Source organism: Hyla sarda, chromosome 4 (genome assembly GCF_029499605.1).
Source record: "Hyla sarda isolate aHylSar1 chromosome 4, aHylSar1.hap1, whole genome shotgun sequence".
NCBI classification, from domain to species: domain Eukaryota; kingdom Metazoa; phylum Chordata; class Amphibia; order Anura; family Hylidae; genus Hyla; species Hyla sarda.
The window spans coordinates 223,570,077-223,592,060 of NC_079192.1; the positions used below are offsets into that span (position 1 = coordinate 223,570,077).

Here is a 21,984-nt window from a genome sequence, read left to right on the forward strand (position 1 = left end):
TAGCTATGGGAAAATGCTATACAGAATACATCACACTGTATTTTTTTTTTTTCTCCTCTAGAATTATTTTACTTGCTTAAGCTAGAAGGCTAAGGCCATTTTCACACCTCCAGAATTTCTATGCAGAAGTTACCTCCAAAGATCCTGAATTTTGTCCGAGCTGAAACAACAAAAGTAGTGGTTGCAAGTGCAACGCTATTCAGTTTGTTGAATGATATTGCAGTATTTATTTTTTATTGTGTATGAATATCTGGGAGCAAGTAAGAATTTTAGTAATTGGTTAAAGGGGTACCCTGGTGAAAACCTTTTTTTCTTTTAAATCAACTGGTGGCAGAAAGTTAAACATATTTGTAAATTACTTCTATTAAAAAATCTTAATCCTTCCAGTACATATTAGCTGCTGAATGCTACAGAGGAAATTATTTTCTTTTTGGAACACTGATGACATCACGAGCACAGTGCTCTCTGCTGACATCTCTGTCCATTTTAGCAACCATGCATAGCAGATGTATGCTAAGGGCAGCATGGTGGCTCAGTGGTTAGCACTATAAATAAAGCGTTATTATTATAATAACGTCAGCAGAGAGAACTGTGCTCGTGATGTCATCAAAGAGCATTCCAAAAAGAAAATAATTTCCTCTGTAGTATTCAGCAGCTAATAAGTACAGGAAGGATTAAGATTTTTTAATAGAAGTACTTTACAAATATGTTAAACTTTCTGCCACCAGTTGATTTAAAAGAAAAAAGGTTTTCACCGGAGTACCCCTTTAAACTTGTTGGTGGTCAAAAGATGCAGCTCTAAGAAAAGCGTGTGGGGAATTTTCAAATCCAGAATATGCTCTGTTCCTCAGCTTGATTTACACTTTGAGCAGCATTGAAGAGAATGTGTCATCACAACCTGAGGTGCATGTTGTAATACAAACGTATGTAGAAGCCCTGCTCGAATACCTGCTCAAATATTAAATCATTTTTACTGCCCACATTTTTAAAAATATATTTAAACCAACACCATTTCCCAAATATCTGCAGACAAGTCAAATACAGGATAAGTAATGTAATGTATGTACACAGTGACCTCACCAGCAGAATAGTGAGTACAGCTCTGGAGTATAATACAGGATATAACTCAGGATAAGTAATGTAATGTATGTTCACAGTGTGGGACATTTATCAAAACCTGTCTCGAGGAAAAGTTGCTAAATTGCCCATAGTTACCGATCAGATTGCTTATTTCAATTTGCAGTGGCCTTGTTAAAAATGAAAAACAATCTGGTTGCTATGGGCAACTCAGCAACTTTTCTTCTGGACAGGTTTTGATAAATCTCACCCAGTGAACCCACAGTTTGCAACAGCTGGAGAACCACAGTAGTAACAGTGTCCTGCCTGTGCAGTGTGGTCAGTGTATAGCAGCAGGGTCTTGAGCTTTAACCCGTTCTATAACAAAGTTACACTTCTATGTAATAGAGGAGGCAGACGCAATTGTCATACCTCCAAATCTGCAGCACTGGACGGCGGCGGTTGGGGGAGCACACTGCAACAGCATGGCGTTGTGTAGATACACAGTGTCTCCTCACGTAGAATAGTCAGTACAGCTGAGGAGTATAATACAGGATATAACTCAGGATCAGTACAGGATAAGTAATGTATGTCCACAGTGACCTCGCCAGCAGAATAGGGAGTACAGCTCTGGGGTATAATACAGGATATAACTGTCACGTATGGGCAGGGAATAAGTGCAGTACTGATCTCACCCACTCCCTCTAACCCTGCCTACTACCGATCCGCCCTAAATAGCGGATCGACAACCACGGTGACAGTTCCTCCCTAAATATGTGATGGAAATCACTGTCAACATAATAAACTACAATACAGACACAGGCCAGGATACAGTAAGGGAGCACACAGACTAACAGAAATAATATCTAACACACACACACACTAAGTCAATGTCCACTAGCCCAGTCAATACCAGCAGTTGTCCAAGTACACAAACACTAACACCAGAGAGAAGTCAAGCCAAAAGTCACAGATATAAACAGGAATAAACAGGTTATATTGCTAGCTACAGGAGAGAACCTCTATTGTATTTGTAGGCAAAGCCAACAAGGCTGACGAGGTCAGCTGACCATCCCAGAGAGCTAGGTGTAACTCGGCAACAAAAGAAACAGAAACTGTCGGAATCAATTAACCCTATAGGTTCTGACAATAACTCAGGATTAGTACAGGATAAGTAATGTGTACACACAGTGACCCAACTAGCAGAATGAGCACAGCTCTGGAGTATAATACTGGATATAATTTAGGATTAGTACAGGATAAATAATGTGTGTACACAGTGACCTTTCCAGCTGAATAGTGAATACAGCTCTGGAGTATAATACAGGATATAACTCAGGATCAGTAAAGGATAAGTAATGTAATGTATGTACACAGTGAACTCACCAGCAGAATAGTGAGTACAGCTCTGGAGTGTCCTGCCTGTGCAGTGTGTTCAGTGTATTGCAGCAGTGTCTTGAGCTTTAACCCATTCTACAACAAAGTTACACTTCTATGTAATAGAGGAGGCAGACGCAATTGTCATACCTCCAAATCAGCAGCACTGGACGGCGGCGGTTGACGGAGCACACTGCAACAGCACGGCGTAGCGTAGATACGCAGTGACTCCTCACGTAGAATAGTCAGTACAGCTCTGGAGTAACTCAGGATATAACTCAGGATTAGTACAGGATGTGTGTACACAGTGACCTCACCAGCAGAATGATGAGTACAGCTCTGGACTGAGTTACCACTCAGTGCAGCCACTTGATGGCATCACTGAGCAACATTATTAGATAACTGCTTCATTAAAATCCCATGAAGTCTAATGATAGTAGAATGCAGTGTTTTCCAGCCAATGTGCCTCCAGTTGTTGCAAAACTACAACTCGCAGCAGTTATTGGCTGTCCATGCATGCTGGGAGTTGTGGTTTTGCAACAGTTAGAGACACCCTGGTTGGGAAACACTGGTATGATAAAACATAGAGTTTTAAGTTCAGAATGAAGTGCCGCAGTGGCATAACCCCTTTAAAAGCATTGCAGCGAAATCTGATCAGCTGAGCAAACCGGCGGAAGGTGCCTATCTATAGCATAGTATTGATCAGTATATGCAATTAAAAGATTCCATATAATGGACTTCTATGGGGACTAAGGACAAAAAAAATAGTGAATAAAATGTAAATGTGAATAAGCCCCTTTTCTAATAGTTTGAACCACCCTCCTTTTCCCATTTGTTTAAATAAAAAATGTAAACAAAAATAAATATAAACGCGTGGTTGCCATATGTGGAAAATGTGGAAACTATTAAAGTATAATATAAATAAACTGCACGGTCAATGGCATATGCCTTAAAAATACCAAAGTCCAGAATTGCTGATTTTTGTTTACTTCTTGTGCCAGATATAAATAAATTAAGTGATCTGAAAGTCCCATCAAAACAAAAATGGTACAAATGGAAACTCAATAAAAAATAAATAGGGGTCAGAAGAGAATGATTTTCAGCATTATTATTTCCATACAAAAAGTTAAAATATTTTTAGTAAAGGTAGTAAAATAAATAAATAAAATAAACCTATATAATAAATTGGGGATCATTGCAATCATATGGACCTACAGAATCAATAGAACATATCAGTTTTACCAAAAATAACACTGTATAGAAAGAGAAGCCCACAAATAGTGTTTTTTTTTAACCACTTAAGGACCCAGGGCGTACAGGCACACCCTGGTACTTAAGGACCCAGGACGTACCTGTACGCCCTTGTGAATTTCGGTCCCCGTCGCACGCCGGGTGGGGACCGGACCGGGATGACTGCTGATATCTATCAGCAGGCATCCCGTGCAAATGCCCGGGGGGGTCCAATCATGGCTCCCTGGTGCAGACTACAGAAGCCGGTGAGTTGCCTAGCAACATCTGGAGGCTACAGTTTGAGACCACTATACAGTGGTCTCTAAACTGTGAACCTCCAGATGTTGCAAAACTACAACTCTTAGCATGCCCAGACAGCTGGAGGGCTACACTTTGGAGATCACTGTGCAGTGATCTTTAAACTGTGGCCCTCTAGATCTTGCAAAACTACAACTCCTAGCATGCCCACACGGCAGTTTGCTGTCTGTGCATGCTGGGATTTGTAGTTTTGCAACATCTGGAGGGCCACAGTTTGGAGATCACTGTGCTGTTGTTTCTAAACCGTGTCCCTCTAAATCTTGCAAAACTACAACTCCCAGCATGCACGAACAGCCAACGGCTTTCTCGCCATGCTGGGAGTTGTAGTTGCGTACCTCCAGCTGTTGTATAACTACATCTCCCAGCATGCCCTTTGGTGATTAGTACATGCTGGTTGGAAAATACTGAGTTAGGTAACAGAACGTAACTGAAGGTTTTTCAACCAGTGTGCCTCCAGCTGTTGCAAAAGTACAACTCTCAGCATGCACGGTCTGTCAGTGCATGTTGGGAGTTGTAATTCTGCAACAGCTGGAGGTTTGCCCCCCCCACATGTGAATGTACATGGTGCATTCACACGGGCGGGTTTACAGTGAGTTTCCTGCTTCAAGTTTGAGCTACGTCAAATTTTCCGCCGTAGCGCAAACTAACCGTAAACCCCCGCCTGTGTGAATGTACCCTAAAAACACTACACTACACTAAAACAAAATAAAGGGTAAAACACTACATATACACCCCCTTACACTTTCCCTCCAATAAAAATGAAAACGTATCGTTCGGCAGTGTTTCCAAAACGGGGCCTCCAGCTTTTGCAAAACAACAATTCCCAGCATTTCCGGGCAGCCACACACTGTTCAGGCATGCTGGGAGTTTAGCAACAGCTGGGGGCACCCTGTTTGGGAATCACTGGCATAGATTACCCCTATGTCCACCCCTATGCAATCCCTCAAGTGCGCATGGTGCTCCTATTTCAAGGAAACAGTTTAGGGCCACATATGGAGTATTTTCATACTCGGGAGAAATTGCGTTACAAATTTTGGGGGGGCTTTTTCTCCTTTTACCCCTTATGAAAAGGAAAAGTTGGGGTCTACACCAGCCTGTTAGTGTAAAACAAATTTGTACTAACATGCTGTTGTTGGCCCATACTTTTTTTTTTCACGAGAGGTAAAAGGAAAAAAAAACACCCCCAAAATTTGTAACGCAATTTCTCCTGAGTACGGAAATACCCCATATGTGGGCATAAAATGATCTGCAGACGCACAACAAGGCTCAGGAGTGAGAGCACACTGTACATTTGAGGCCTAAATTGGTGGTTTGCACAGGGGTAGCTGATTTTACAGCGGTTCTGACATAAATGCAAATACCCACATGTGACCCCATTTTGAAAAGTACACCCCTCACGGAATGTAACAAGGGGTACCGTAAGCCTTAACACCCCACAGGTGTTTGACGAATTTTCTTTAAAGTTGGATGGAAAAACGGGGAAAAAAAAATAATTAGCTAAAATGCTGATGTTGCCCTAAACTTTTCATTTTCACAAGGGAAAATAGGAAAAAAAAGCCTCTCAAAATTTGTAACCCCATTTCTTCTGAGTAAGAGCATACCCCATATGTGCATGTAAAGTGCTATGCGGATGCACTACAATGCTCAGAAGAGAGGGAGCGCCATTGGGCTTTTGTCGAGAAAATTTGTCCGGAATCGAAGGCCACGTGTGTTTACAAAGCCCCCATAGTGCCAGAACAATGGACCTCCCCCCACATGTGACCCCATTTTGGAAACTACATCCCTCACGGAATGTTATAAGGGGTACAGTGAGCATTTACGCCACACAGGTGTCTGACAGATTTTGGGAACATTGGTCCGTGAAAATGAAAAATTTTATTTTTCACTTGCACAGCCCACTGTTCCAAAGATCTGTAAAAGCCAGTGGGGTGTAAATGCTCACTGCACCCCTTATTAAATTCTGTGAGGGGTTTAGTTTCCAAAATGGGGTCACATGTGGGGGGGTCCACTGTTTTGGCACCACGGAGGGCTTTGTAAACGCTCGAGGCCCCCGACTTCTATTCCAACCAAATTCTCTCTCCAAAAGCTCAATGGCGCTAATTCCCTTCTGAGCATTGTAGTGCACCAGTAGAGCACTTGATGTCCACACATGGTGTATTTCCATACTCAGAAGAAATGTTCAAATTTTTCACCAAATTTTGGAATTTTTCACAGAGAAATTATGCAAGTATCGACGAAATTTTACCACTAACATAAAGTAGAATATGTCACGAAAAAACAGTCTCTGAATCTGAATGAAAAGTAAAAGCATCCCAGAGTTATTAATGCTTAAAGTTACAGTGGTCAGATGTGCAAAATGGTGAAAATATGCTGGGTCCTTAAGGGGTTATATTTAGCCACACAAATATTTTTCCTTCATTCGCTGAACATCTTATGGTAAAATCAGTGATGCTGTTATTACAAAGTACATTTGGTGGCGCAAAAAACAAGCCCTCATAAGGGTCTAAATCCATACATTGCTCAATTTGCTTTCTAAGCACGTGGTCAAACAGAAGGCATCACTGTGTAATTGCAGAGAGAGCTCTCAGATGCGGACGGGTACCTCTGTGTGTCCGCTCAATGTCGGATTTCCTGCTGTAGAAATCCACCGCTAGAAGAGGAGACACAGAGCTACCCGGGCACAGCTGGGTGCTCGCTCTGCAGTCAGCGGCAGGCGCATCCACAGCGTGAAATACTCTGCAGATGCGCCCTTTGTGACCCAACACTTAATGTAAAATTTTACAGTGGCCTTTACAGTTTTATCACACCAGGTGGCACATGGATAAGATCTTACAAATTATCTGATCCTAATATTGGGCAAGGGGACCAAAAAGACCCTAAAGTAGAATTGTCACAGTACTTCACCTCAGACAAGAGGCTTGTGGCTTGCTGTGGTGGCCTTCTTATTCTTTTATTCTGCTTAGTCACCTCACCAACGTGTGGCTCAGCCTCTGCTCAGTCCTCACAGCCGACTTGAGGGGTAGGGGATAAAGACACGTGCTTGCGCGGCACCTGAAGCCGCCCAGCACAATCAGAGAAGCATGAGTCCTCTTAGGCAGAGACTCCACTGCTCTTAAAGCGGCACTGCCAACCACTGCTCTTAAAGCAGTGGCCGCAGGCCATGGCTGCTTGATGCAGTCTTTTGTGCTGGTAGCCGGACGGCCTGCACGGCACGTCGGCACACAAAGGGTCCCACTGTCTGTCACCCTGTTAGTATTGTCTGCCGGCTGCCAGCCTCATAGTAGCGGCCGGCTACTTCTGCTGCCGGCTACTTCTAGTGCAGATTCTTAGTCACATCAGGGTACTCGGATGGCCCAGCCTGCCCGGTGGCCAGTCCGGCCCTGGAGACATGGATCTATACAGGAATGACTGTCTATGCCTTGGTGTTCTAAGATCAAATAAAAAGACAACAATTAAAACTGGTGGGGAGGGGATTGGGGATATAGGTGAGGGTGTCGCAATTGCAGCATGGGGGGTATATTCAAGTGTAGCTCGACTCATGTCTCCAGTTTGGGAAGCAGGTAGTGAAGGTAAGTTGAGAGTGGAGTGAGCGATGGTCTGCCATGATGACCAGAGAGTCCTAAACTTGGACCAGCTAATTAATTCCTCGAACCTGCAGTTGTCATTGACTTTACTCTTCCATTCTGATATGGTCAGGGGGAGGTTTGTCTCCATTTCAGGGGGATAAGCTTTAGCTGCCACTACTAGATGTACTAATATACTTTAATGTTGCTATGTGTATTACTATTGGCTATTGAATGTTTAGGGACATGACTTGTTTTTGTATTTTTAATATCTATAACATTTTTTGTATGTAAAGTTAACATGATCAAGCCACATATCCTTTGTTTTACTGGATTATGTTTTAATATGGTGTGTGGGAGTTGGAGGACGGCTTCTGTACATGTACTCTATCAGGACAAATTGATGTCAGAGTGGTTCTTCTGTGTGCCAGAATGGAGAGTCACTCTAAAGGACTTTGCGTGTCCATTTCTTGTTAATTGAAATCAGATAATGAAACCTTTTTCAATTTGTTTTTATTTTATATATATATATATATATATATATATATATATATATATATAGAATAACTTACTTAGGATAACTTTCATCCATAATTATGCTGCCTGAGCTGCTGTTAACAGCAGATTTGTTTTACATTAGGTACATGAACCATAGAAAACAATAGACTGGAGAAGTTAAAGGAGTACTCCGGGATATGAAAACTTATCCTTAGGATAGGGGATAAGTTTCAGACCACTAGGGGCCCCCTGCGATCTCCCGTGTGGGGCCCTCGGCTCTTTGCTGAAATAGCACGTTTCGACCACTAAACGATGCGGCGTCCCCTCAATTCATTTTTATGGCTGCCAAATGCAGCTCTCCGACTCTCCTATAGAGATGTATTGAGGGGACGCCGCATCATGGTCGAAACGTGCTATTTCGGCAAAGAGCCGATGTGTCGGCTGCTGCATCCTGCCGTGGTTGGACACGCCCCCTACTGCCAGGGTCCTGTACGGGAGATTAGATCGTGGGGACCCCAACGGTCGGACCCCGCACGATCTGAAACTTATCGCCTATCCTTAGTATAGGAGATAAGTTTTCTTATCTCAGAGTACTCCTTCAATTGACTTTTAAAGGAGAGCATTCTAGGCATGAACTTTTACATTGTTTCTCAACCAGTCTGTCTCCAGCTGTTCAAAAATACAACACCCAGCATGCCCAGATAGCCAAAGGCACTTTAGGCATGCTGAGTGTTGTTGTTTGTAACAGCTGGAGTCACCCCGGTTGGGAAAGATATCTCTATAACCTGTGCAAAGGTCCTCATGCAGGGAGGAGAAGTTGAGATGTGACTATCACCTATTGTTAGTGTTGGATCCTTTATTATCTATACATATTTGTGTGTCTATGAGGAGTCCAAATACAGGAAGTGAGTGCAGGGCTCTGTGCAGGCTCCTTAGTTGTCAATCATCCTGCTGTGTAAGGCGGGAGCCTGTCATAGAGCCTCAGTGTACAGAGCCTGGCTTGTCCTGTTTGTCCACCTGTAGTTCCTGTATTTGGACTCCTCACAGAGACACATAGACAATACCTGTAGGGACAAAAACAAACACATTTTTTAACCAATGTATATTACACACACATATATATAATATATATATGTATGTGTGTTTGTGTGTGTGTTATCTACATTATATTAAAAGTTTTTTTTAACGACAGGTACACTTTAATCATTTTCTTATAAGTTTAGATGTGGGATGCATTCAGATGTAGCAGAGCTAATTTTTGGCATGATGTTCTGTAGTGTTATGTGTTTTTGGTTTTTAGTAGGAACCCACACTGAGTTATATTAACTCGGTGTCTTTTCCCATTGCTTAAAAGAAACTGTAATCAGTAAATTCAGCTATTTTGGATAATTATGGTTTTTATAGTTTCTATATAAAACAAATACTTAACAATTGGGCAACTTTTACACCCAATTTAGATTTCAGTGTTTAGCTGTAAGTTTCTCAAAATGATGTGGCCGTCTTATAGTTTGATACAATGCATATATTTTAAATCTTCTAAACATGGATACTGATGCCCCTAGATTGGTTGGTGTTGGTAATACACTGGAGTCTGCTTTACTGTTTATCCTTTTACTTCTCCATGTATTTGGGAGATCACGCTCGGGTGGGCATTTCTTAAATCCACTCCATTAACTGAGCAGCTTATCAGCAGCTGCACACATTGGACAGTCTACTTATCCTTCCAATACTTTATAACTCCCATAAAACTCAAGTTTTATCCCTAAAAATAGCAGCAGAATTGTAGCAATTTAAGTTGAAAATAGCTACTGTAAATCATTGCATTGTCTTACTAAGCTCTCAATAAACAAACACGAACTACATTTCGTAACAACGTATCACAAACAAACGGACAATTTTTTCTTACAGCAGACATACTAGAAGAAAGTATATAAATGACATTCAAACTAAAACATGTGAAAAGCACTTTCTTAATACCTTCTGTGAGATAAGATTTCTTGTTGTTCCAAGCCTGAATCATATAGCTGCACTACTCTTGAATTCTTTCAGTTGCAGTATTATCATAGACACAGTATGTCGCCAGGTATATGCATGTGCGGAGGGAGGAAAAGTGGAACAACTGCCCATAGCAACCTATCAGGTTTTTATTTTTCAGAGGCCTTTTAAAAAATAAAAGAAGCAATTTGATTGGTTTTCTATGAGCAATATTCACATGGAGAAAATCAACTTTAAATCTCCCCAAATGTATTGCATTGCTGACCCTCTGCTGACTCCCTATAGCTTTCTTATTTTTAAATATACAGGGCTGTATGAGGGTCATTGTTTGCACCATGATCTGTAGTTTTTGACGGTAATACTTCCGCCTATATGCCTATTGTTCACTTTTTTTCTCGTGTTTTTGGGATGTGACCAAAACATTTTTTTTTATTACTTTTGTATATTTTTTACGTCTCGCCATGCAGGACCATTAACGTAGTTCAGACATTTCCACATTAAGCAGTACAAAGTATGCTTATATATTTAATTGTTTTATTTATTTTCATTTGTAAAATGAATGGGAAAAGAGGGTAACTTTTATTTTGTTTTGGGGGGAGGGGTTATTTACATTTATTAAAACTTAGGGCGTGCTGGGTGTTGTAGTTGTGTACCATATAGAAAGACACATGTTAGGGATGCAAGCCCCAACCTTTGTCTCTTCAGCTGTTGCAAAACTATAACTTCCAGCATGTCCTCACTGTTAGAGCATGCTGGGAGTTGTGTGTCCTCTAGGGGTTAAATTATTTAGCATCCTTGTGGATCAGGGTGGTTCAGGGTGATTGACAGCAGCTCAGTAAGGGTAGATAAACGTAATAGTGAGAAAATATCAAGCTATGGGTGGCATTTGCTGTGCTTAGTATACAGTGCTTGAAACTGGACACATTTCAGAACTAGCCATAGGTTTCTTCTTCAGCAGATAACTGAAGGTGAGGTGCACTGCACCAGATCTATTGATCCTGCAGAGGGGGAGTTGCACACATTCTACAGATCGCTTTATCTGTCAATATTACCATTAAGAGATATCAGGCAGCTATCACCCTGGACTCTATCTGTTTGGGTATATATTTATGCCAGAATGTGTGGTAAAAGGATGAGACTTATATAGACACTCATTGCACTATATTTCCAAGCCTGGAACTGCTACAGATACTTACCCTGATATATAACAATTATCTGGAGTTATGGACTCTAATGAGGAACCACAATAGCAGTTACTCTAGTTATTTCTTTATGTCACCAGCTCAGTTACTATAGACCTATAAATGTATTTCTACAAACCAGTTATTTTGGTAGTATTTGAGCTATTGGCTATATTTTTATCTGATACCAACACAGTGCAATATTAGATTTTATTTGTGGCTAAAATATATATACATTTACATATATATATGAGTTTTGAGCGGCAACAAATTATTTTACTTTCCTTGGGTTAAATTATTTGCCTGTGCCTAGTCCATTTTCTAAGTATGATCCCTGCCTGGCAGTGACTTGTGCCAAATAGGTATGGGGTGTGACTTTTTTGCAACTTTTTTTTTCAAAAAGGCACAATGATAAATTCCTCACCACTGTATCTGCATAGAATTTCCCATTATTCAATTTTATTGTACAACCGGGCCCTTTATATTTTTACCCTTAACATATTCTTATATATGATGTCTGGTTAGTGTCTTGTTAGCATTTTAACTTAGAGGTATTCCCACCTGGACCATTTTTTTACCCCTTTTTATTCGAGGCATATACAAAATTACTGTGTGACTAATAGATGTGAAATAATTGAATTAGTTCTTGGGGGAACCTCATGATTTTATAATTATCATTAATTACACATTCATTTAAAGCAGTAATATTTACAGTTTTGCATTCTTTTTGATGACCCTTTTAGAAAAGATGCATATGTGTAGCAAAGGACATTAGGAACTATAGCTGTAATTTGGCAATGATATACATCATTGTATTTCATGTGGTCAGGAGCTTGTTTCTGTATCTCCACGTTGTGGCAGACTATACCCTTCTGATATCTGTATTCTTTCCCCTTGCACTCTCTATTACTGATCTTTGTAGGTCTGATGAAAGTGATTCCTCTCTGTCCGAGGTACACAGGTACAAATTTCCTTGTACTTTTTTTCTTGTTTCAAGTAACGCTACTTTATTTTTTCTGCATGACTTTTTTGCTCCTATTCAGCACTTACAAATGTATCTTGTTCCCAGTATGTGTTTTTTTTTGTTCTAGATATGTCTTCTTTTTTTTTTTTCTCAGATTGTGTTATAATTTTTGCTTGCTTATTTTGATTTTATTTTAGGTATATTTATTTAACGGCAATGCATAGATAACAAAATAGGGTATTGTTTTGTTTTTGTATAATAGCTAATAAACCTCTGTTATGTTAACCTGAATTAAAGAAACCACAACATTTACATAATGTTGAAACTTCTGATGGATTTCTATTATGCAGCACTATTCTTCTAGTAAAAAAAAGTGACTCCCAATCATGTGTTCGGTTTCATGTCCAGTCAGGATGTATTGGAAGCTATTTATTCCAAAATGGATCAACCAGAATGTCAGGGTTCTGTTAAAAATGGATACTATAATGTGAACAGCGGCTAAGGCATTATTGGAAAAGGAATCCACCTGATAGCCAGCTGTGGTCTAGTATTCCTTTTGGGTTTCTTATTCCACTTGGCATTTCATCTTAGTGGAAATATGGTGCTCAGTGGAATGAGCACAGTTTAAAGATGGACTTTAATTGAACTGAAGTAAATTTTTATATGCATGTATCCTGAATGCCAATGTATTTAAATGCAAGAACGCTTCTAGCTTTTGCTGCTTTGCTCTATTTAAACCAAATATGAACCACAACTGACAGCATGATCAAGACTTCCCATTACGCGCAATATTTATGACTAAAATGCTTCTTTTGTGCACGCATGCACACAAACCCATGATCTGAAACCATTGTAATGACTGCATGTGTTGACATCATGTTTGCATATTGAGTACCAGAAGTGAGATTACTTATAATAAGCAGCATTAACACAAATGTTGTCTTCTTTTCTGCAGGGGCGTTATTAACCCATTTCCAACTTGCAGAGGCAACAAATCATCTCTTCTACAGTGTGTCTGTATAGCCGAAGGTCATAACAAAGCTGTGCTTTGTGTAGATGCTACTGATGATCTTCTGTTCACTGGCTCTAAAGGTCAGCTATATTATTTCTTCTTGTAAAAATACATGCTGACAGCTAATATTCAGTGGCTTTCTAGTCCATGTTAGATGGCATTGGCCTTAAGTTTTTACATAAAAATTATGTCATGTAGACTTTAATAGGTATAATGTCCATTTTGGCTGAGAAGTAGCAGAAGAACTTAACATCCCACCACAGTTTTTCTATGTAATATAAAAAAAAAAAGTGGAGACTTGAAAAGCTAAGCTTATCTCATTATCCAACTCTTAATACCTCAGTTGACAATGTTTTAAGAATAAAGTTCTTCCAGATAAAGGTTTGACATGCCAAAACCGCCTGTTGGGGTGGTGTAGTCCCGGTCTCTGCACTTAATACTTTGCTTTCACTGTATGGTCTGCGTTTTTGTATTTTTGCACAGTTATGTAATCTAGCACTTAGCACTTTGTTGAAAGGTTTTACCGTTTGGGTTGTGCAATAACCTTCGGGGGACTTGTGTATACTATATATCCCTTTGTGCCAATCCTATTACTTTTATGTGCAATATATACACACGCTGCTCTAGTCTGATCCATTATTGTGGTATACCATTTTTTATTACTTTTGTGTGGATCCGGTGATATGACCAGTTTTCTTTGTCTGATTCTTTTCTTGTAAAATGCGCGCGCGCACACACACACACACACACACACACACACTCATATATATGTATAATATATATATATATAGTGTTTTTATCTTTATTGTTCATTGTGTGTCTAATAAAGCATGTGTAATTTAATAAGTGACTCACTTTTTTTTCTATGTTGCATAAATTAGGTTAGGAGGTTACCAATACTTGCCACACTATTGACCTAGGGGGTTTAATTTTTTTTTTAGGAGTAATGTACTCATTCTCTTTTTACCTGGGTAGCTTGTATATTTTGATTTGTTTTTAGAATAAGCACAAGGTATCAGCTTAGATTATGTATGCAAACATTTTCTAGACTTATATCTGGCATGCAAGTTCATATTTATGGTGTGTTTACAAGTACTGTATGCACTGCAGATTTTATGCTGTGTTCAATTATTTATTAAGACTTACACAGCATAAATTCAACAACATATGCAGAATTTGTGAACATAAAATACATCTTAAAACAGATCTGTTAACATACTATAAAAGATAAGTCATAGATATAATTTTCCCATTGCCTTTCCTTTAGTAGTGATTGGGCTGCTGTTTATATTGATGTATACATGTAGCCTGAGAAGGAAGGAAAACGAGTGCCCCCTCTCATAAATACAGAGAACATGGTCTGTTGTATGATCAAATAGTTCCTATTAGCCAAGCAGCACAACATACTTCTTTGTGTTATTCAGCTATTAGGAGAGCATACCTATGCTCATACTACCCTTAAACAAAGCAGCATAGTCTGGTGATAATGCTGCTGCTGAGAATATATTGAGTGATTAAAATGTTTAAATGCTGTGCGTTTGTTCCACAAGGCTAGATTTCAAATCGTATTTGTTTACCTAAATAATTTTAATGCTCTTTTAACTGACATTCTTAACAGTGACAGAATCTTAAAGTGGGGGTTTAAGAACCTTAATAAGTAAATGTCAAAGGTTGATTAATAGTTCTGTCATTGATACAGACTTTTTAACAGTTTCCTGACCTCTATTTCACTTTGCATAGTAATTATTGGGATATTCATGGCACCGTTCCTTGCAAAGTATTCACCCATGTGAATGCAGTGTGCATTCTCTTAAGGGATGTGGCCAACTTTGACATGGAAAACATGTTTTTACATGTTAGTGGTTACCCAAACTTAAAGGGAACCGGTCATGAGATTTTATCATAAATAATGTGAGGCAAAACATTATATATGGCAAAATCTTCTTCCTCTCCTTCCCTGGGGGACATTCCTGTCTGCAGGTATGGTGAGGATATGAAGTTAAAAAGGTCTCCCTGCCGGCCCTGTAACTAGTCCCCTAAGTGGGGAGGTTTAATCACCGCGTCTCGTCTTCTCCAGCTGTAATCATGCCACCTCAGTGTGATTGACAGCCTGGAATGTCTTATTTTGCTATTGTCCCAAGCCTGCATAAAAAAGTAATAGCAACTTTAACTTACCTTCCTTGCTTCCTCATAGCTCTGAGGTCAGGCTGCCCTGTCTCTGGCCTGTCACTGCTGACAGTCTGCTTCACCGAAGCCATCTGGAGCTATAGACTTGACATCACAGCATCGCTCGGCCAATCACAGGCCCCACTGTTTCCTGCCTCGACCAGTGATTGGCAAGCGGCACTGTTAGTTCCCCCGACTGTAGATGCTACGCTCTACAACTCTGGGAAAGCTGAGTTACTGGCCGCGGACAGGGCACCCAGATACCGGAGCTACGAGGGAGTAAAGGAAGGTGAGTTGAAAAATGTTTTGACATGTCACACAGGCATGTCAAAAAATGTTAATACCAATTACCAATCACTAGATCAAACTGGAAAAAACTGAGTGCTTCACTCCCCAGCTCCCTGCTATATTTGTCTTGTTGTAGGAGTTAGGCTCCAAAGACTGCCTTATGAAATGAGTTAGGGAGAGAAGCATCAGCCGCACACTTCTCCCTGCTTTATCGAACGATCAGTTGGGTCTTAACGCCAAGACTCTAACCAATCAAAATTCTTTAACATGTCTGTGTGAAATCGCAAAACTTCATAAAAATGACGAAATGCTTTAAAGCATTACTGTCATGAAATTTTTTTTTTTGTCTGAGCGACATTTCAAAAGTTGTGGTTCCCATTAAGTCTCTTTCCTGAGACTAGCTGCAATCGTGAGTTATTGGCCGGGAAAGTAGGCAGCATTCCGCTCTGTTTCCCCAGCCAGTCAGAAGATCGGACTTTTTCTGTTTTTCATTACACTTTTATTAGTGTGTAATACATAAAAAATAAAATATATATATATTGTCTTAATTAAAAAGATCTGTTTCCACAAAATAGCTACTACTATCATGATTTAAAATCTTTTTACGTTATGTACATCAATATATTTTATGTTGCTGTTGTTTAACACAAAATAATGTCATAGGTTTGCTTTATTTTTATTTCCCTTTCAGATCGCACTTGTAAAGTATGGAATCTTGTCACTGGACAGGAAATTATGTCTCTTGGAGGTCATCCAAATAATGTGGTGTCTGTGAAGTATTGTAACTACACTAGTCTAGTATTTACAGTTTCAACATCTTATATTAAGGTGTGGGACATCAGAGATTCAGCAAAGTGCATACGCACACTTACGTAAGTAAATTATTTTTTGTATGCCATACTGGTATGTTCTTTTGTACCTAAGTCTTCCTAGAGAAATTGTGGTCACTTTAGCTCAATGCAATCATCAAGCCAGTCTTGTGACATAAACTTAATGCCATGGTCAAGAGTTTGCCATTTAGACCACACCAAAAATGGAGAAAAGGGATTTTGTCTGTTTAATATTAAAACCAACTTGGTAGTTTGAGTGTCTTAGAAATTATTACCTTGTTTAAATTTCGAAACTCAATAGTCTCAGGAGTCTGCCAAAATTGAATTTCTAGCTACCGGTAGTCAAGGAAACAAATTTAACAATGTGTTTTTTTGTGGTTTTTTTTTTACATTCAGCTTTTAAAGGGCTATTCTGGGCACAGATAGTTGGTGCCAAATTAAACTATTAGATGTTATATACGTTAACATGTTTCTGAAAATAAGTGCTTTTACTGATCTAGTGATGTTCTGTAATGCAGTGAACTCTGTCTTATCTCGCATTCTTTTGGTTCCTACATGGAATGGGTTAGTTTCACTTAATCAGTAAAAGCATTTACGTTCGGAAATAATGTATAATGTTAATTTACATAACTTTTAATGATAGTTTAGTTGGGCACAACTTATTTGTGCCCAGAATACCCTTTTGAGTTCTTCAGTTTTGAAGAAATGAAATCGTAAAAAAGAAGAAAGAGGTGCTGACATATCTAACGCAATCACTACAGAGGTCACAGAAAATCTTAAAGAAGTTGATCATAAATTTGATGCACATAAATGTGCTTGAACACATACACTGTATACAGTCCTTTACATCATCTTTATTGAGAATAGTAATAGACATGCCCAGTCTATTCTTTATAACAGTAAATAGAAATAAATCGTAAACAAGTTAAACATGCCTCAGGTAAACAAGTCGCAAGGTGTGTTATGTAGGGGGTTAGATAGACAATCTTAAGTTAAAACCTTTGTACCGAGGTCAGGTTATACACTTTTTCAGATGTTTAAGGTAGAGGCAGAAATGACTGACAGGGTCACATACTCTTAGCATAAGTCTAATGCAAAAACTGCAAAATAAAGATTTCTGTTTCAAATATAAGATGCATGAAAAGCAACACAACAAAGCTGTTTCATGGTAGAAAATACAGAATTCACAAATTCTAAAATATATTTCACAAGTTTAACCTATCCAGAGTTTTCTCCTGTTTGTTTTTTAAAGAGTAATCATGTAACCAGAACTGATGTAAATCATTACATGTGTGTTTACAGAGAAAGAGGTTCTTTGTCAGCTGTCTAAAATATAAAGACAAATAAGTCATAGGCACCTGATGGGATACACCCAAAGTTATTTAAAGAGCTTAGCTATGTACTGGGACAACTACAGATTTATTTAACCAATCACTGAAAATTAGCAAATGTTTTGCCCATTCATATGAAAGGTAGTTAAGAGGAATCAGGCAACTATAGACCAGTAAGCCTGACATCAGTAGGGAGGAATGGAAACCATACAAAAAAAATACGATTGTTAAACATCTAAAAATAAAATAGGTTTACTTCAGGGAGATCATGTAAAACTAATCTTGTAGATTTTTTTTATTGGGTGACTAAAATAACACATCAAGGATGTGCAGTACACATTGCTTATCTAGATAAGGCTTTTAAAATGGTTCAACTGTAGAAGACTCCTCAATAAACAGCAGTCATTGAGCTTGGCCTCCTATATTGTTGAATGGATTAGGCAGTGGCTGAGTGATAGCAACAGAGGATTGTAGTCAATAGAGTATATTCATAGCAAGGCCTTGTTACCTGTGTGATACCTTAGGAATCTGTATTTGGACCCATTCTGTTTAATATATTTATTAGTGATTTTTCTAGAGGGATATGCTAAGTGGTTAAGATAAACTAGAAAGTTGGTCAAAACTCTGGCAACTGACATTTAATTTGGATAGCAAAAAGATAATGCTCTTTGTCCGTAAAAACCCAAGAGCAGAATATAAAATATTTGATACAGTCATAACCTCCGTATCTAAGGAAAGGGATTTAGGAATCATTATTTCAGGAGACTTAAAGGGGTACCCCCATTCCCTAGCTTTCTTAACATTTTGTCCAGAACACTTTGAGCGGGGGGGGCCGTGACATCACAGCCACGCCCCCTCAATTCACGTTTGTTTAGAACGCCAGGTGCTGCGGGAGAACGCGGGGGGGGGACCCCACTATCAGACAACTCTATCATCTAGCAGTGGAGTACCCCTTTAAAGGTAGGCAGACAACATCCTAGAGCAGCAGGAAATGCTAGAAGAATGGTTGGGTGTATAGGGAGAAGTATTAGCAGTAGAAAGAGGGAAGTGCTCATGTTGCTGTACAGAGCACTAGTATGACCTTACTTTAGAGTATTGTGTGCAGTACTGACGACTGTGTAGGGGATTTATCATACCATTTGCCAATTTTTCTTTCTACATTTGTCCCAAAAAATGTCAGTCAGTTTTTGTGCCACTTTTGTGGTAGATTAGTTTACAAACTCAACCACATTAAGGTCTTCTTTAGATGTATTTTTGCAGAGGGGCTTTAAAATTCATTTGAAAACAAGGGCTATTGGGCCAAACTTAAGTGTGTGTGATGTGAAGTAACATTGATCTTTGTTTTGGATGACACATTTAAGTTTTTTACGTTTGATGCTTATACTAATTATTAAGTTATACAGGCAAAGTTACTTGTCAAAAAACAAATTTTTTTTGCCATTAAAACACCAAATTAAGGCATACAAGCTTAACTGGATTCTGGATTCTCGTATATGCCGCCCGTTAGATTTTTTCTAAAGTAGACCTGATCTGAGGTGATCTTGCCTTGAAACAAATTTAGCAAGTGTTGTGCATCATTTTGATAAATCTGTTGCACATCCGTCAAATACCCTGTGACAGTTGTGCTCTAAAAATGAACCGACAATAGACCATAATTGATAAATTTCCCTCTGTATCTCTAGCAGGATATAGATACATTGAAGAGAGTTCAGAGCTACTAAACTAGTACATGGATTGCAGGATAAAACCTGGTAAATGACCTTAACATGTATAGCTTGGAAGAATGAAGAGACAGAGAAGATATGATAGAGACTTTTAGATACATAAAGGGAATCAACACGGTAAAGCAGTAGAGTGTATTGAAAAGATTAAAAACTACCCCAAAAGAACGCAAGTAACATGAGGAATTATTTCTTTACTGAGAGAGTAGTGGATGCATGGGATAGCCTTCCTGCAGAAGTGGTCGCTGCAAATACAGTGAAGGAGTTTAAACATGCATGGGATAGGCATAAGGCTATCCTTCATATAAGATAGGGCCAGGGACTATTCATAGTATTCAGATTATTGGGCAGACTAGATGGGCCAAATTGTTCATGTCTGCCAACACATTCTATGTTTCTATTTGCATTTTTCTAAATTGTCTTTTATTTAAATTCAGAACCTAAATGCTTCAACGTGACCCCTCATAGAGCAATTTGGGCAAAATATTTGAAATGAAGATAATTTTGACTTGTGCATGCTGCTGCACGATAGGGGTTTCTCATATCACAAATAGATGTTAGCTTTTAATGATATGAATATTCTTCACTGGTTTACATAGATTTTGCACCATTTAGTGTTTTAATCAGCTGGAGGATAGTTAACCAAGTTTAATTTACCTATAATCTTTCCTTCTCGTGAATGTTATAGCAGAGAATTCAGCAATTAGTAGAGTAGTTCTAAAAGTACATTGTCCTTTGTTGTTTCGTAAACAAAGTAAAATGGATTCTAAGGCTATGGTAACACGGCAGAATTTCTGCACTGAATTCTGCATACATTTATAGCCAATTCACTTTACTGGAATTCCTGCAGCATAAATTCTGCAGTAAAAATTCTGCTGTGTGAATGGGACATCTATGTCCCATTTCAGTGTATTGGCTATAAATTCATGCAGAATTTCTGGCATGGGAATACAGTCTAACAGTTAAATCCTTAAATGGGTGTTCGGTTTTCTATTTGGTAGTTTTTTTGTGAACTTGACATGGAATGTTTTTGGTGTGCCACAACTCTAATCTGTCGCTCTATTTTTGCCTCTTTCCCTTTTTCCCTTTAATTAGCATAATAAAAAATGACTTAATATTTTTATATGAAAAATCCATTGAACATAAAGTTGTTAAAGGAGTGCTCCAGCAAAAAAAATTTTTGAAGTGCTATATGCCCAGGCTGCCGCAATAAAAAAAAACAAATAAAAAACAACTAAACAAAACCTTGGCTTGGCTTCAGTTGGGATCACTGTCCTGATCTCTGCGGTCCTCTTCCTGCTTCTGTGGCCAAACACTTAACACTGCAGCTCAGCTAATTGCCATCGGTGTCCCACCACAGTCGGTGATTGGCTGAGTGGCACTAAGATGTATTGGACCCAGGCACCAGTAATACCAGGGCCGAGGCTTAATACATAACACTGCTTCTCAGCCGTTTACTGCTTGAGGCTGGACATTGCTGCGGCTGATGATTAGCTGTAAAAATATTAGATGTAAAAAAATGTTACATGTTGGGCCCCAAAACAGAAAGGAGACCACAGCGCAGTACGGGAGAGTGATGTCGGCAACACCAATGGTGCGGCAAGACATAAGTCAGTTTTATTTTTTATTTTTTTATTGCGGCAGCCCAGCCATATGCAGCTGGAGTACACCTTTATCACATGTCTTCCCTTATCATATTCATAAATGGTACTCGGACACTTATCTAATATGTCAAATATTTTTCTGCATTAAGGTCTTCTGGTCAGGTCATGGCTTGGGATTCTTGTGCCGGAAGTCAGAATAGGACAGTGACCATTCCTCCAGGTGAAAACCAAATCAATCAAATTGCACTGAACCCTACAGGCACATTCCTATATGCAGCTGCTGGAAATGCAGTGAGAATGTGGGATCTAAAAAGGTATGTTTTATGTTCTTAAAATTAGCATTACCTATGGCATTGATAATTATAAACTGGCAAAGAGATAAAATGGCTAATCTATTAAAGAAGATCCACAGCAATATATAACTTATCCGCAGGATAGTGGATGTGTTTGATCGCAGGGGGCTCGACCAATGGGACTCCACACAATCTCTTGTACAGGGCCGTGGCTCTCCCTGTGCGGCAGGTGTGTTGCCTGCAGCATGACGCTGCTGCCAACATGCCCTCTCCATGTGTGTATATGGGATAGGCGGAGATGCAACGTTCATGCACCCCCTCCCCCGCCTCTCCCATAGAGCTGAATGGAGTGGTCGTGTCTGTCGACTTCAGTGAGGTCGACGACACAAGCATTAGCCGGGCAGAGCCGGGTTCCCGGTATGGGAGATTGCTGGGGGCCCAGCAGGCGGACCCCCCCCCCCCCCCCACGAGTAATATATAGAAGTTATATACCGCTGCAGATCTCCTTTAAACTGACTGGGTATTCTGCTAATTTTGATATAGTAACATATGAGAAT

At 39.4% G+C, this 21,984-nt stretch overlaps 1 protein-coding gene across 8 annotated transcripts in view; it reads left to right on the top strand.

The window, feature by feature from the left end:
• Positions 1-21,984, top strand: part of KIF21A (kinesin family member 21A) — a 186,443-nt gene that overhangs the window by 149,461 nt on the left and 14,998 nt on the right. For 5 of the 8 annotated variants that reach the window (XM_056573651.1, XM_056573645.1, XM_056573646.1 and 2 more), the window contains 4 exons: positions 12,141-12,179; positions 13,138-13,274; positions 16,340-16,520; positions 21,284-21,448. In XM_056573651.1, coding sequence (XP_056429626.1) covers positions 12,141-12,179; positions 13,138-13,274; positions 16,340-16,520; positions 21,284-21,448 — 522 coding nt within the window. The remainder of the gene's footprint in view (positions 1-12,140; positions 12,180-13,137; positions 13,275-16,339; positions 16,521-21,283; positions 21,449-21,984) is intronic. The other 3 variants (XM_056573652.1, XM_056573650.1, XM_056573648.1) reach the window with 1 other exon arrangement.